The sequence below is a fragment of the Muscardinus avellanarius genome, assembly GCF_963383645.1.
Source record: "Muscardinus avellanarius genome assembly, chromosome: 13".
Classification (NCBI taxonomy): domain Eukaryota; kingdom Metazoa; phylum Chordata; class Mammalia; order Rodentia; family Gliridae; genus Muscardinus; species Muscardinus avellanarius.
In genome coordinates this window covers 5,722,815-5,740,013 of record NC_137799.1, presented here as the reverse complement: position 1 = coordinate 5,740,013, position 17,199 = coordinate 5,722,815, and the positions used below count along the sequence as shown (strand labels likewise).

Sequence of the window (17,199 nt, the reverse complement as noted above, 5' to 3'; positions counted from 1 at the left end):
TGGCTTCCCTCATAACATTTCTCTCTTCTTGAAGGACTGCCTTTTTTTATTCTTTATTTTGAAACAGGGTCTCACTCAGTGGCGGAGGGCCTTGCCTGGTACCTGAGACTGGCTGCGAATCTTCGACCCTCCTGTCTTAGCCTCACAGGTACTGGGGTTACAAGTGTGCGCCGCCACACCCAGCTCCTAGGCAACATTTAATGCTTCACAATTTAGCAACTTTATTTTATAATTGATCTGCTTTCTGCTTTTGGTCCTTGGATTTTTTTTTCTTATAGTTGTAGAACAGTTTCAAGATAAATGGCTGATATACTTCAGGTCTGTCTTGCTAGAACATAGAATAAAGTCATCCAAAATGTAACTGAATTTGCCTTTTCCACCTCACAAAAATTTTATAGCTATTTATTTCCATCTTCTGGCACATGCTCCGCACATCTTCGAGCGTGTCTACTGGGGTGCACTGTTCTTTTCTGTTCGCCCTTTTGGATCATGGTAGGGATTTTTGGATCTGACTTAGCAGACAGCTCATTGGCTGGTGGCACTGAAGTGCATTTGTCTCTAGGGGTGTCACGTGGCCTGGTAGGTAGGTAATGTGAGTCCTAATGGTGTGTTTGGGGATCTAGGATACCCAGGAGATAGCATTATCACAAGTAAATGGAACGACAGTTCCACTCAGTCTAATGCTTGCATCATTTAAGTCACCATCGTATTATAACTAAATTTGGGGCATACAATTTTTTTCCCAAGATTAGAATAAATTGCTGCTTTTATTTTTACTTTTGGTTTTCTTTTTTTGTTTCATTTCCCATGTGATTCTTGTGCGCGCCAACCCTCCTTCAGCACACGTGCTGTGTCCGCCCAGGGGTCACTGAGGTCCCGGCGGCCTCGCCTGCACACTCCTTTCTTCCACTGGAGACTGAGCAAAGGCGAGGGGAGCACTGTGCCTGTGGACCTGCTGGTGGAGCATCTCGGGGCAGCGGGACGTGCTCCTCCAGAGAGAGGCACATCTGCAGCAACTTAAGGCTTTAGCAGAATCTTAAAGGAGTTTGTTTCATTGAAAATAAGTCCTTTTTTTTGCCGTGCGTGGTGGCGCACGCTTGTAATCCCCGCGCTTGGGAGGCGGAGACAGGAGGATCGCGCAGGTTCGAAGCCAGCCTCGGTTACTTAGTGAGACCATTTTCAAATAAAATATAAAATAGGCCTGGGAGTATAGCCCGGAGGTAGAAAAGCCCCTGGGTTTCACCCCCAGTACCACACACACACACACACACAAAGTCCATTTTTCTTCTCTCTCATTAAGATTTTTGAAAGGTTTCTGTGTTATCCTAGCAGAAAATCCCAACGTGATTGTTTGAGAATTTTCCTTCATGAGTCATGAGCTTATCCTTGATATTTCTCTTCTACGCTAATTTTTTTGTTGTTGTTTTGTTTGTGGTACTGGGGTTCCTGGAAACCCTTCTCCGACCTATTTTATACACACACACACATACATACATACATACATACGTACATACATAAACATATACATATTTTTTTTTTGGAAACAGGGTCTCTTAAGCCAGCGCAGCTGGCTTCGAACCTGCGCGATCCTCCTGTCTCTGCCTCCCAAGCACGGGGATCACAAGCGTGCGCCACCACGCACGGCTAAACTAACTTTTTAAATAGAAAATTGTTAGCTGGGTTGGCGGAGCACACTTGTGATCTCAGCATTCGGGAGGCAAAGCCCGGAGGAGCACAGTTCACAGACAGCCACAACTACTTAGCAAGGCTCTTCACAACTCAGTGAAACCCTGTTTCAGAAAACTTAAAGAGACTAAAAAATAGGGCAGGGGGTGTAGCTCAGAGGTAGAATGCCCCTGGTTCCATCCCCAGTACCGCAGAGAGAGAGGGGGGGTAGGGAGAGAGAGATAGAGAGAGAGAGCACTGAGACTCTCATCAACCTAGCACCTAGCAAGACCCTGTTTCAAAATAAAAAATAAAATAGGGCTGGGGGTGTATCTTGGAGTTAGAATGCCTCTGAGTTCAATCCCCAGTGCTACAAAAAAAAAAAGAACTTTTGTCTGCAATTGCATTGACAGATGATTTCTCCATTTGTTAACACTAATGAGTGAAAAAAATAAAAATAGTTCCCTGCATGTAGTTTTCATACTGTAGCAAAGGTGCGGGTTGGAATGGAGGACTGGCACGTTTGTCTCCGTTGTGGCTGACCCACTGAGCCCGGGGTCCAGGGGTAGCTGCTGTGAGCGCCCACATCTCTTCTTCGCGCAGCAAGTCAGCCCATAGTTTCTGTTGAGCATTCTTTCAGAGAATCAGGAATTCTGCACATGATCTAGAGTGGAGAGAGGATGGGAAAGGAGAGGGTTCACTCTCCAGGTAAGGAAGAGATGTATATCGATATAGTTCAGTTATTTCCTAGCCAGGTGTAGTGGCACACACTTCTAATCCCAGCATTGAGGAGGATGAGATGGGTCACGGTCAGCCTCAGCTACTTAGTGAAGTCTTTGCAACTCAGTGACACCCTGTTTCAAAAATCAAGAATAAAAAATAGGGCTGGGGAAGCCAGGTGTGGTGGCGCACGCTTGTGATCCTAGGATTTGGGAAGCTGAGACCGGAGGATCACGGTTTGCAGACTGTCTCAGCTACTTAGCGAGATGCTGTCTCAAAATGAAGAAGAAAAATAGAGGGCTGGGGGTGTAGCTCGGAGCTGAATGCCCCTGGGTTCCATCCCCAGTACCACAAAAAATATATATATATATTTTCTTATGCCGGGCGTAATAGCACACACCTGTAATTCTAGTACTTGGGAGTCTGCAACAAGAGAATTGCAGGTTCAAGGCCTGTGGCAACTTGGCAAGACTGTTTTAAATTTAAAAATAAAAGAGCGCTGGGGGTGTAGCTCTGAGCTAGAACCACCCTGGGTTCGATCCCCATGTACCAAAAATACCCTGAGGATTACAGGGAGGAAGTTAAGTCTTAAGTCACTGTTTCGACTTTCATGCTAAATACTCTTATTTTACTAAAAATGTATTCTTCGATCAACAAAATGGCAGAGGAGCTTGTGTAGGGTTCCCAGACAGACATATTCTATGTAAAATTGGTATCACTTATGGACAGAAAGTTGGCTCAAGGGTGAATGTGATTTGTTGTTGTTGTTGTTCTTTCTATTGAACCCAGGGGCATTCTACTTCTAAGCTGCACCCCAGCCCTGTTTTGTTTTTATTTTGAAACGGGTCTCTCTAGGTTAAGGAGAGTTTCACTACTTGCTGAGGCTGTCCTCTAACCTGCAATCCTCCTGTCTCAGCCTCCCAAGTACTGGGATTACAGCTGTGAATGATTTTTACACAGTCCTGTGTGTCTGATTGTATGCTTTGTGTGTTTTTCAGTTCTTCAGTCCCATACTCCACAGCCAAGACGCCCCACCCAGTGTTAGCCCCAGTGGCCACCAGCCAGGCCAAACAGGTAACTGATGTTCACTCCAGTAGTCACGCAGGGTCTGCTTTTAATTGAAAATTGTAATCTTTTAAATCCTTTATTTAAATGAGCCATAAATCTGATCACACTGTGATTCATTCCCTACCATTTATGCCAGCCTTGACGTGGTTAGCAAGAACAGTCAGTCAGTACCTGAAACTGGGCCACTTGACACTCCGTACTTGTACTCGTGGGCCCTAATTCTAATTCCATACATGCGGAGGAGGTGCTTGGGTTTGCAGTTTACTTTCACTTAATACTATCCCAGTTCATGCGTCCAGCAGTCCTACGCAGTCCTATGCAGGTGCGGCCCACTAATGAAGCAGCCCGGGCTCGAAGCTCCCCAGCCAGTGCACTCAGACGCAGCCCACAGCGGCTGGCTTCTTCCTGTCCCCCACCCCACGCACACACTGGTCAGTATCGGTGTCTGGGAGATAGGTTGTCTTGTCTTCTCCTGCAACCTCTGTATTTCACAGTTTGCATATTTACAGTTGATGTTATGTCTGCCTTAAGACTGCTAAGACTTCTATAAAAACAAGTTACACTGGAAACAGTTAAACAGTCTAGAAGATAATAGATGGTGGGAAAGTAGAGCCAGCCACCTCTGGAATTAAGGATTTCTGGTTTCTTACATCTGTCTCTGAGCTACGTAAGCGTGTGTTTGAGATCAGGATTTGAGACTGCACTTCCAAGCTTGCCTGTTGTGAGTTCTCGGACATGGCCCTTTTCGTGGTGTTTCATGACAAAATGGCACTTATGCACTTAGCATTTGGCACTGTCCCGGGGGCTTGCGTCGTCACTGTGGAGGGCGGGTGGCAAGGCATAGGTCGAGCTCAGGAGCGCGGGCCTTGGAGATGGAGGAGTCAGACAGTTTTGCTTGTAACCTCACTGTCAATTCCCTGAGTTGGAACCATTCCCACTTATTCTTCGGCCAGTTTCTCAAGTGCCAAGTACTGTGCTGGACCCTGGGAAGACAGCGCAAGACTAGATCGAAGTGTTCAACTCTCTGTTTTCTCTACTAAAAGGAGTGAAAATCATTGGCTGGCCTGGTGCGACTGCTCAAGGCCTTGTGGCTTAGTCCTCTCTCCTCCAATGTGATCCTATGACCGGTTGACTTATATTGAAACTTTGGCTTCTTGTTCCCTTTTATTTCATAAAGAAGCTAAAGGAAAGTATTTATGAAGTATTCCTGCTTGCTTAGTTTTTATTTTTATATTTTACATGGTTTTTTATTCCAAGGGTATTAGTGGTATAACAAACGTTTTTCATGTGTTCTCTTACAGGGATCTCTAATAAACTCGCTAAAGCCATCAGGGCCCACGGCAGCATCCAGCCCATTGTCATCTGGTGATAAAACTTCAGGTCTGTTTGCATTTTTGTTTTCCTAAAATAGAGGTGCAAGAAGCACCTAGTAGAGTTTATTGTTCTAGATCACATGGGAAGTTGACATAGTAATCTAGTACAGGTCATATTACAAAGGCCTAGGCTGAAGCCGGGCGTGGTGGCCCACACTTGTAATCCCAGCATTCGGGAGGCGGAGACAGGAGGATCGTGGTTCGCGGACAGCCTCAGCTACTTAGTGAGGCCCTCTGCAACTCAGTGAGACCCGGTTTCAAAATAAAGAATAAAAAGTAGGGATGGGGTGTAGCTCAGAGGTAGAATATGCCCCTGAGTTCCATCCCCAGTACCAAACAAAAAGGCCTACGCTGATAAAGAGTTTCTGGGAAGTTAATGAGCTCTTCAATAGCTTCTTCAATTTTGAGTTTTTTAAAGAAATTTAGAACTTAAACCTTTCCTTAAGTTTAAAAAGAAACAACAACCTTGTCTTCTGCCCTGCTTGAGTGATCACAGTTTAGAGAGGACTAGATCAGAATGTTGAACTGTTTTCTCGACTAAATGGAATGAAAATTGTTGCCTCACCGTGACATTTCAAAAGCTGCCTTTGTCACGGTGTAAGATCATAGAGTGATGTGAGAAGTCAGTGCTAGAAGATGTTTCACAGCCTCAGCAACTTAATAAGGCCCCGTCTCCAAGTGAAAGGGCTGGCATGTAGCTCAGACGCAGACTGTCTCTGGGTTCCAGCCCCAGGCTACTAAAAAAAATTCATGGCTTCACACACTTGCCCAGTGCTCCCTCAATATTCTTAAGTGGGCTTTTATAGTAACGTAAGTGTTTTGCCCCTAAGCCAGTTTGAAGCACCTAATTTTCATACGTGTCTCGCTCGGTGTCCCCTTTTGTTGACTTCTCTCCTGTGCCTGCCTTCTCTGAACACGTGACTCTCCGTGCGCGTCAGCAGCCTCATAATTTGACCTCACTCAAGTGGGTCCTGAAAACATTCTGTTACGCTGTTTTTCACACATTACCTTCCCACATCCCAAGTCCCATAATCTGCTTAGTCATACGGTCATTCTTTTTCTGTTTTCCAAAGCTTTCTGATTGGATGTCAGGTCTCCCTTCAATAAATATTCCTTTCATTCAAAAGGAAACCATTATTGTGTAAGCCAGAGTTGTATTCTAGAATTCAGATCAGCGTGGAACCGCGGCTGGTGTCATGGCCACCTCCCATGAGGAGATGTATAGCGCTTCTCACGTGGGGCCTAACGCTCGACGTGGAAAGGGAGACTTTAGAGGAGTCTTCAGACTTGTGAATCATCTAGGATTCAAACTAAGAAATTTGTTTCTACTCTTGGATAGCCTTTTAGAAAAAGTTTTTGAAAGGTCATATATTCCAGTTTCTTTCAAGGACTTCATTGGAGAGTCTCCTTGTCACTCTTGAAGCTAAGAGTCAAGGACCTCTGCGGGACTTGGCTTCATGCAGTCATAGGCAAGTGATGTGACTTGCAAAGAAGTTTCTGAGACTCGCCACCCCATGGGATGGTGAGAGGCCTTCCTACATTGCTAGATGTTTGTGTTTTCACTGCCTGGATTATCAAGGTTTAGAAAATAACTAGCTTTGGGCATGTAGGAAACTTCTCTGAAAATTCCTATCTGAGCTGCGTGTGATGGCACACACTTGTAATCCCGGTACTTGGAAGGCTGAGACAAGAGGATCACAAGTTCACAGCCAGCCTCGGCTACTTAGTGAGGCCCCCACAACTTAGTGAGATCCTGTTTCAAAGTAAAGAATAAAATACAGGGCTGGGGATGTAGCTTGGAAGTAAAATGCTCCTGAGTTCAATTCCCAGGACCGTTAAAAAAAAAAAGAAAGAAAGAAAATTACTGAGTTTGCATAAAGTTTCCTTTTTTCAGCTCTTTTGTTATTTTGAAATAGGGGGTTTTATTAAGTTGTTGATGCTTGCCTCTAACCTGCCATCCTCCTGTCTCAGCTTCCCAAGTACTGGGATTATAGTACCACCACTCCCAATTAAAGTTTCTTTTTGTGAAAAGGCATTTCTAAAATTTTTATAAAGTAGTTCTTTTGTTAGTTAATAATGGAAGTATTTTCATTGTTTTTCTGATTTATAAAACTATTATGTATCAAAAAAAAACTCCCCCATGTTGTAGGTAGTGAAAGGTGCCCTGTCTGTAAATTCCATCTTGCAAAGTTAACAGCCATTAATTTTATGTGTACCTCTTGAAGTTACCTCATTGTTTTTTAAACAAAAATACATCTATCCTATATATATTCGTTTCCCTTACCCCTTCCCACAATAAATGTCTTGTTCATCTATCCAAGCCAGGGTATAGATTCATTTTAGTGGCTAAGGCTTCATTTTGCAGTTTTCTGGTGAATTTTAACAACACTCTTCTGATAGTTTAGGTTATCGTATTTCTCAATTATAAGTGAGGCTCCAATGAACATGGTTGTTCACACAACAGCATTCTAGTAGTTAAAAATTTATTTTTTACTAAAAACTACCCCATATCCATTTAAAGACAAGGTATTTTTTTATTGTCTTGCGTGGCTTGATTTGGGATTTTTAAATGGGAAGTGCAGAAATGAATGGAGAAATAAGTGTGATATAAGTCCAGTGAAGTCACCACTCAGAAAACTTTAGCATATTGATATATTTATCTTTGGATTTTTTTTTCCTTCAGCGTATGTTAAATTCAAATAATTATAAAGCTAAACAAGTATATATATAGCTTAGCCTCACCTTTTAAGCATATTTCTATTCATTTATAACCCAGAAGAATGTACTTTTAAAGTTTAAATATAAGCTACGCTGGAAGTCTCTAAGGGCAGGGGGAGACCTGGGCCTGAGCTCAGCAGCATGCTTCCATCCTTGGCTCCCGACTTATTCCAGAATGTACCTGAGGTTCTGGAAACCGAGGCTCTCGGCGCACCGTGCAGCCTGAGCTGCAGGGAATTGCACCCATAATCATGCTTCTAACTAGCTGTCTTAATGTCCTTATTTTCAGGGCCGGGGACAGCCAAGGCAGAAACAGCTGTGACCTCGACTCCTTCTGCTGCGGGGCAGTTCAGCAAGCCTTTCTCATTTGCTTCACCAGGGTCAGTAATAAGCTTGGGTTTTGTGGCAAATTGCTAGCAACTTTATAGATACAGTCCCCAACTCTTGCAATTCGTAGGGATCTTTATATGCCTGAAACTGATGAAGTTCTTATCACCATGACAGTACACCTGCTGATAGCGGCAGTAGCTGCAAGTTTAATGTAAATCTATTTCTCCTTTTGTAGCTCAGATTTATTTGTGTGTTATTCGCTTTTCGTTTGGAGTTTTTTAGCATGTGCATCACTGTCGTTGGTAGTAGATCTGTTAAATTTTTAGATCATCTCATGTATCACATTTGGGGGCTAGATGTGACACTTGAGTTGGCTTTATTGTACTGTGAGTTTGATACACAAACCTGCAACGGAACACAAGAGCCATTTGAAACTTGGGTTCTATATAGATATGGGGGGGTCTCTTGATTTCATTTTTTTAGAAATAATGATGGCTAAACATGTAAAGTTGAGACATTTCATGAAATGGAAGACTCTTCTAGATTGCATCTGAGATAGGCTTTCTTTACTGGGTATGCGAGTTCCAGTTCCTTGGGTTAAAAGCACTTATGTCGAAAGCCGTTGGAGCTACTGAAATGTCCTCCTCCCCATACTGAGGAGCCACACTGGCCGCCATCAGAGGCGTCAGCAGACTGGCTGCCGCTGGAGGTTTGCACGTGCAGGTCCACTAGAGCAGCCCCTGAAGCGCTTTTAGTCTGTGCTCTTGTAACTGGAATCCTGCTGACCACAACCTTTTTACCCTGATATTAATATGCTTCTTAGATATTCTTCAATCTAACATATAAGGAAAAAAGAGAACACTAGAGAATAGAATTTAAGGGAGAGAATTACGTATTAATGTATTTTTTGTATACTTTTCCAAGGTAATTTGAAAGCTGGGTGTGGTGGTGCACACCTGTAATCCCAGTACTTGAGAGGCTAAGACAAGGATGACAGGTTCACGGCCAGCTTCAGCTATTTAGTGAGACCCTGTTTCAAAATAAAGAATAAAATAGGGCTGGGGGCTGGGAGTGTAACTCAGAGCGAATTTTAAAGAGTAGGTCAATGCCAAGAATTATTGAATCTTTTATAAGTGGTAGTAGTTAAGTCTTGACTTCTGTGAAATGACATTTTTCTTCCTATTTTAAAAATAAGCTGGAAAAGTTTGGGTTATTGAGGGAGTAGTTTTTCTCTGTTAGATAAAATTTGTTTGCCTGGGTGAAGGCCTAGCAACAGAGTAAGAGTTTTTGTTTTTAAGATGATAAAATGGCACCGGGGCGTGGTGGCACACGCTTGTTATCCCACCATTTGGGAGGCTGAAGAGAGGAGGATCGTGGTTTACAAACAGCCTCAGCTACTTAGTGAAGCCCTTTGCAACTCAGTGAGACCCTGTTTCAAAATAAAGAATAAAAAATAGGCCGGGCATGGTGGCGCACGCTTGTAATCCCCGCACTTGGGAGGCAGAGACAGGAGGATCACACAGGTTCGAAGCCAGCCTCAGCTACCTAGTGAGGCTCTCAGCAACTTAGTGAGACCCTGTTTCCCCAAATAGGTCTGGGAGTATAGCACGGAGGTAGAAAGCCTCTGGGTTCCACCCCAGTACCACAAAAAAAAAAAAAAAAAAAAATAGGGCTGGGTGCTCAGAAATAGAATGCCCCTGGGTTTCATCCCAGTACCACACACACACACAAAAAAGATGATAAAATGTTTAGCGTAGCCGGGCGTGGTGGCGCACGCTTGTAATCCCTGCGTCTGGGAGGCTGAGACAGGAGGATTGCACGGGTTTGAAGCTAGCCTCAGCTACTTAGTGAGGCTCTCAGCAACTTAGTGAGACCCTGTTTCCAAAAAAAAAAAAAAAGGTCTGGGAGTATAGCCCGGAAGTAGAAAGCCTCTGGGTTCCACCCCAGTACCACCAAGAAATGTTTAGCGTGTCTTAGATGATCTTTGTTCATTGGGGAAGGCAACAGTGACTGAGAAAATCTAAAATCCTTACGTTATTTGCATGGTATGCTTGGTCCCTCATATTTTAAAACTCTAGTTTTGGCCTTGCTATTGTTGCTTTTAGTACAGAGAATAGTCTGTTCTGGTTCACCCTCGCGCTGAGTTTGCTCCTTTGGTGTGGTGTCTACTCGCGGCACACAGAGCGTGTGCAGGAGAGAAGAGATAAGAGGAGCTGCCAGGTTTTGAACACATCTTCCCAGCCCAGCCCAGAGCACTGTCCAAGTGGCAGAGACTGGCTTCTATTGCGCTCTGCCCGGCATCTGCCCTCAGAGCCGGGGGCTCTGCAGACAGACGTGCTTCTTGACCTTGGTGTGGGCACTCGGAGGTCCCCCAGCCCCGGCTTCTGCCCTCCAGCCCTCCTCCGCCGCCGGGCAGGCCCTCTGCTCCAGTGCACGTTTCCAGTGCTTTTCCACTACTGCCACTCTGCTTTTCTTGGAAGTGGTTTCCACGCAGACTGCCATGGGAAGCCCAGCCGTCCCTCCACAGCCTCAGCTGTCCAGCTGCACCCTTTCTACCCCCCACGAATCGCCTCTCCCTGCGTGGAGATGTTGCAGTGGCTTGCTGCTTCCAGGGTGCACACTTGTAACCCTGCCGTTACCTCTTGAGTGTAAATTCCTTGAGAGCAGGTTATATGAGTGAATTATAAGTAAATACTAAAAGGAGAATGATGTGCCTTTGGTGAGGCCCCTTCTAACTTCCCTTTTTCCACTCATTAGGACCGGCTTTAATTTCGGGATAATCACACCAACGCCGTCTTCTAACTTCTCTGCTGCGCAAGGTAAGTCTGCACTGCATAGCATTACTCTTGTGTTTTCTCTAAATGGTGCAGGTGATTTTTGTGAAGATGCTTTGACATTTTAAATGTTCCTGCATTTTTTTTATAGTTTCTGCAGTAAATTAGATGTTAATAATGTGCATTAGAAGTATATTCAAGCCGGGCGTGGTGGCGCACACTTGTAATCCCCGCGCTTGGGAGGCGGAGACAGGAGGATCACGCAGCCACACTGGCATAAGAGACCCTGTTTCCAAATGAAAAGTATAAAATAGGTCTGGGAGTGTAGTCCGGAGGTAGAAGGGCTTCCAGGAACCCCAGTACCACCAAAAAAAAAAAGAAGAAGTATATTCAAGGTGCTGGAGCTATAGATCAGTGCTAGAGCATTTGCCTGGCATGCACAAGGCCCTGGATTCAATCCCCAGTATCGCCAAAAAAAGAAAAAAGAAAGAAAGAAAAAAGAAACTGATGTGAAGGATTTCTGTCTGTTTAAAAAATTAAGAACAAGAAGCTGGACATGGTGGCACACGCTTGTAATCCCCACGCTTGGGAGGCTGAGACAGGAGGATCACACAGGTTCGAAGCCAGCCTCAGCTACTTAGTGAGGCTCTCAGCAACTTAGTGAGACCCTGTTTCCAAATAAATTACAAAGTAGGTCTGGGAGTATAGCTTGGAGGTAAAAAAAAAAAAAAAAAAAAAAAGCCCTTGGGTTCCATACTCAGTATCACCAAAAAAACCCAAAAAAAAAAAGAAAACAAGGAAAGGATTTGTTTCTACAAACAGTGCTTTAACATTTGATGTTAACATGTGAATTAAGATTTTTCTTTTCCATTTGTCACTTGAACTTTCATCAATTTATAGACTGATACTATAGGGCGAGGATATACCAATGACAGAATCGTTTACGTAATGGATCCCTAGTGAGTAGTCTTTACTTTTATAGAAGAATGATTGTCTAAACCAAGTGTAGCAGGTGCACACTTGAAATCCCAGTACTTGAGAGGCTGACACCGAAGGATCTCAGGTTCCAAGCCATTTTGAGCAATTTAGTGAGACTCTTTCAAAATAAAAAGTAAAATAGAGCTTGGGGGTTCATTCAGAGGTAGAATGCCCCTGGGTTCAATCCCCAGTACCACAAAAAACAAAGATCATACAAGACACTCTGTGCATGTAAAAATAAAGGAAGAACTTCCATTTTGCATCAAGCCCTGGCCGGCCAGTCGGAGGCAGGAGGCTAGTGCCGAGCCCTCCCCGTGCCGAGGGTGGCAGGGAGGCAGCGCGCTCAGCGCAGCGCCGAGCACCACTGTTAGTAGGGCACGGCCAAGGAGCCTTTTTTATTTCTCCTTTGGGGTAATTTGTTAATTTCAGGTATTCTAGATGACATACATTTGTTATGATTTAATGGTCATAAAAAGAATATTTGTTCCTTTAATGGTCCTGTGGAGAAACATTTTTCTGTCCTCCAAAGCAGCTGCCATTAGAACCAGCTGTTCCTGACTCTGTAGCCAGAAGAGACTCTGGCTTAGAAATCCAGTTAGTGGAAATGTGACGGTCATATTTGCTAAATCCAACCTGTTTCCTAATTTATTTTTCTTGCTAGGTGCAACAGCCCCCACAAAAGAGTCAAACCAGCTCAACACATTCTCCTTTGGTGGGGAAGGCAAAGCCTTTTATGAAACCATTCCTGAAAGCTCCCCTCCCCCAGGAAGCACATCGGGACCCAGCACCCCCGGCGCTGCCGCTGCGTCTCCAGGAGAGTCTGCTTCCCCCAGCAGCAGGCCTGGGGCACCTTCTGGAATTCCCCTTCCCACCACCTCGAGCAAGCTGGACACTCCACCATCCAAGCTGGGAGAGCTCCTCTTTCCAAGTTCTTTGGCTGGAGAGACTTTAGGGAGCTTTTCAGGACTGCGCGTGGGCCAGGCGGGGGATTCGCCGAAGCCAGCTAGTAAGGCTTCTGCCGCGAGCCTGAGCAGCACCTCGCCGCCCAAGACTTCAGGTGGACCCTCGGGGTTCAGCTTCGCCAGCCCCCCAGTGCTGGGGAGGCCGGCAGAGCCCCCCGTGTCCTCTGTAGCCGCCACCGCCGCCGCCCCCCCGGCAGCAGCCAGCGCGGGCCCTGGCAGCTCCTCCCCCGGTATCTTTGGCCTCCTGCCACTCACCAGCTCAGCACCCTCTGGGGCGGGCGGTCTGGGTGGAGCCTCGCTCGGTGGTGGCAAGGCAGGTTTTTCGTTTGGAAGCCCGCAGACCAATACTGTTGTGCCACCACCTGTCCCTCCATCCACAGCCACTTCCGCCGCCGCTGCCCTCCCCACCTCGCCGCCCACCTTGTCCTTTGGTGGCCTGCTAAGCTCGGCCTCTGCCCCCTCCTTGCCCATGTCCTCCGGTAAGAGCACAGAGGAGGCCACTCCATCCACCGTGCCTGAGAAGTCAGGCAGCGCTGAGGTCTCGGCTTCAGCAGCCTCCCTCCTGGGGCTGCAGCAGGCAGCACCGCCTCCCCAGGCGCCTCTGCCCACTTCCGACTCCGTTAAAAAAGAGCCCGTTCTCGTGCAGCCTGCTGTCAGCAGCCCCAGTGCAGCAGCGTCCGGGGCGCCTTCTGCCGAGGCCGCTCCTGCAGCCGCTGGGGGCCTTGACATCAAGACGGAGGCAGTATCTCCTGCTCCCACCTTTGCAGCGCCTGGGCAGGCTGCTCTTGCAGCAGCTACGCTCCCAAGTGTAGGCCCCGTGGCTGGGGAAACCTCGCGTTCCCCCACAGTCTCCAGCCCTGTGTCCAGCAGTGCTCCAGGCCCCGCTACAGAGACAGCAGTGTTTGGAACTGTCACTTCTGGCTCATCAGTCTTTACTCAGCCACCTGCCGCCAGTTCTAGCTCTGCATTCAGCCAGCTCACCAGCAACACAGCTACTGCCCCCTCCAGCACCCCCATCTTTGGGCAGGTGGCAGCCAGCACTGTGCCAAGCCTGTTTGGGCAGCAGACAGGCAGCATAGCCAGCACGGCAGCTGCCACCCCGCAGGTCAGCAGCTCGGGCTTCGGCAGTCCAGCGTTTGGCACCTCGGCCCCAGGGGTCTTTGGGCAATCAGCCTTTGGACAGGCCCCAGCCTTTGGACAGGCGACCAGCAGCCCTGCAAGCAGCTTCTCCTTCAGTCAGCCTGGGTTCAGTTCAGTGCCTGCCTTCGGCCAGTCCGTGTCCTCCACCCCCACGTCCACCAGTGGGAATGTCTTCGGCGCTCCCTCAAGCACCAGCAGCTCCAGCTCCTTCTCCTTCGGACAGTCCTCTGCCAGCACAGGAGGGGGGCTGTTTGGCCAGAGCAACCCTCCTGCTTTTGGTCAGAGCCCCGGCTTTGGGCAAGGAAGCTCGGTATTTGGTGGCGCCTCAGCCACTACCTCCACAGCAGCGTCCTCGGGGTTTAGCTTTTGTCAAGCCTCAGGTAAGCATTTCTGGAAGGTTTTGCTCTCGTCCCCTCCATGCTACTTGAGACATTTGCAACAAATTTGGGTGACTTTTGTCATTGGAAAGGAATCTGTAAGGTTCAGAGGGCGGTGGAGCACGTGAGTTGGGGAACTGCCTAGCCTAGTGCACTAGATGTGCCGCTGCTTGGTGCAGCTCCAGGTTTGGTCCTTGGCCTCAGCAAGTTCTCTACTCTGCCAGCCACCAGAGTGCCTATTCCACGGGGGAAAGCTAGCCTCTTTAGTGTGAGGTTATGGCAATTAGTTTAATGGCTCGCAGTATAAAGTTTTAAATTGGAAGGCCCCTTAGCAGCACTGCAGCCAAAGCTGTCAAGCCTCAAGGAAACTGATCTCATTTCAGATAGTGCCAGTCACGGAGCCAGGAGAGCCCGGGTCTCCTCTTTGTAGTTCATTGCTCTGGGATAGTTTTTTATTCCCTCTGACGCCATCTTCCTCGCTAGAACAGATACTGGTATTTAAGGAATTGGGTATTTTGTTTTCACTGTTCTGGTTTAAAAAAACAAAACTTTTTTGCCGGGCGTGGTGGTGCACGCTTGTAATCCCCGCACTTGGCAGGTGGAGACAGGAGGATCGCGCAGGTTCGAAGCCAGCCATGCTGGCTTAAGAGACCCTGTTTCCAAATAAAAATATAAAAAATAGGTTTCTGAGAGTGTAACCTGGAGGTAGAAGGGTTACCAGGAACCCCAGTACCACCCAAAAAAAAAAAACAACTTTTTTTTATGGTGTAGGGGATGAAACCCAGGGGCCTTCTACCTCCAGGCTACACACCCAGGCCTATTTCATATTTTATTTGGAAACAGGGTCTCACTAAGTTGCTGAGAGCCTCACTAAGTAGCTGCGGCTGGCTTCGAACGTGCGCAGTCTTCTTGTCTCAGCCTCCCAAGTACTGGGATTACAAGCGTCGGCCACCACGCCTGACCAAAACTTTTTAAAATTTGACTTTTTTTTTTCTTTTTGTGGTACTGAGGATTGAACCCAGGGGCATTCGACCTCCAAGCTACACTCCCAGCCCTATTTTGTGTTCATTTTGAAACAGGCTCTTACCAAGTTGTACACTGCCTCACTAAGTAGCTGAGGCTTCCTGCAAACCTGTGATCCCTCCTATCTTGGTGATGATTTACTTGAAAACAGCTTATAATTTATTAGGAAAGATTTTTTTTTTAACAAATATAAGAACAGTCCTAAGAACAGCTGTAAGGACACAGCAGTGAAAAGATGCAGTTTTGAGGTCTGCCTGATGCCCTGTGGAAGGACAGGACGGCCTGTTAGGTGATGGAAACATGATGAGCTGGTCCCAAGAACAAGCAGGGAGGGTCTGTGAGTCTTGAAAGAGAGCAAGGTGTTCCCACTGCCTCTGTGTGCAGTGTGTCGCCCATTCTGCGGTCAGAACTGGAGAAAACCAAGGCGCTGGAGGCTCAGGCTTCTTCACTCCAGTTGAGCAAGACCAGGCCCCCCAAGGGAGCTTCACACAGTCAGTACTAGGCTGCCTCCTGCAGTCCCAGTTGAGGACTTGCCCAAGCTCACCTGTCTGATAAGTCACCGGAATGAGAATGGAACTCCTGCCTCCCTGTCCATGTCTCTAGCTCTTCTGTTTAAGGTAGTTCTGCCTGGCTGGCTGTGGTCCTGTTCAGCCCAATATCTCCACCCAGAAGGAGAATTTGCTGCTGGAAAGAGTCTGGTATTTGAGATGCAGAGGAAACCAGGGAATAGAAATGTTCATAACCAGCCAGACGTGGTGGTGCACGCTTGTAATCCCCACGCTTGGGAGGCGGAGACAGGAGGATCGCGCTGGTTTGGAGCCAGCCGTGCTGGTTTAAGAGACTCTGTTTCCACATAAAAAGTAAAAAAATAGGTCTGGGAGTGTAGCCCGTGGGAGTGTATCCCAGAGGTAGAAGGGCTTCCTGAAACCCCGGTACCACCCAAAAAAAAAAAAAAAGAAATGTTCATAACCTTGAGACAGTCATTGGAAAATACTCTTGATGGCCAGAAGTCTGGGGGAAAGCTACCCAAGAGGATACCATTAACTCCCCCGGTACCACCCAAAAAAAAAAAAAAAAGAAATGTTCATAACCTTGAGACAGTCATTGGAAAATACTCTTGATGGCCAGAAGTCTGGGGGAAAGCTACCCAAGAGGATACCATTAACTCCCCCACACTCGGTAGGAGAAGGGTTCCATTCTTAGACCTTTGGAGTTTGTTATAAAGTGTTAGCAGTAGACACGGATCTTTACAAAGAGGTCAGCCCTCTGTCTCTGCAGATTCTGTATCTGCAGATACAACCAACCAGGATTGGAAACCATTTAAAAAACAGAAATCTACTAAGCACCTGGTGGATTTTTCTCCTGTTATTCCCCAAACAATGCCGTATAGCAACAAATTATATAGCATTTATGTTCTACTAAGTATTACAAGTAATCTAGAGGTAAACTTAAAGTATATAAGAGGATTGTGTAGTCAATTTTGTAAGCCATAAGTCAATTTTGAAGAAAACATTCGATGCTGTAAAAGACTCATCTAAGTTGAACTTTTGTGTTTTAAAGGTTTTGGTTCGAGTAATACCGGTTCTGTGTTTGGCCAAGCATCCAGTGCTGGTGGGACAGTCTTTGGCCAGGTAAGCATGTGTGTTTGTGTCCATTGTTAACGTCTATCTACTTTTCCCCAGTGCAGTGTCCGTGTTGTGTGTCTAAGCCGCACGGGTGTGTGCATTCCTTCCACTCCCCTTCTGCCTTCAGGGTGCAGAAGTCACCAGTTACCTTAGAGAGTCGCCAGGACGTTGGCCTTTCTTAGGCAGCTCTTTGGGAAAGTGCTTGCTTGCATAGTTCCCATCACTCTTCTCCCACTAGGCTTTGTTTTATATAAAGTTACTGAGCTAAACTGGCACAGTGGCGCACACTCGTCATCCTAGTAATTGGGAGGCTGAGACAGGAGGGTCGCAGGTTCACGGCCAGGCCCGCCTCAGCTACTTAGTGAGACCCTGTTTCAAAATAAAGAATAAAAATAGGGCTGGGGGTGCAGCTCAGAGGTAGAATGTCCCTGGGTTCCATCCCAGTA

General features: G+C 46.7%; 1 protein-coding gene across 3 annotated transcripts in view; it reads left to right on the top strand.

The window, feature by feature from the left end:
• The window catches only part of NUP214 (nucleoporin 214), a gene marked incomplete at both ends in the record, with an annotated part of 112,934 nt that overhangs the window by 69,470 nt on the left and 26,265 nt on the right, over nt 1-17,199 (top strand). For all 3 annotated transcript variants that reach the window (XM_080709288.1, XM_080709287.1, XM_080709286.1), the window contains 6 exons: nt 3,384-3,459; nt 4,755-4,833; nt 7,834-7,924; nt 10,632-10,693; nt 12,288-14,108; nt 16,689-16,759. In XM_080709288.1, coding sequence (XP_080565414.1) covers nt 3,384-3,459; nt 4,755-4,833; nt 7,834-7,924; nt 10,632-10,693; nt 12,288-14,108; nt 16,689-16,759 — 2,200 coding nt within the window. The remainder of the gene's footprint in view (nt 1-3,383; nt 3,460-4,754; nt 4,834-7,833; nt 7,925-10,631; nt 10,694-12,287; nt 14,109-16,688; nt 16,760-17,199) is intronic.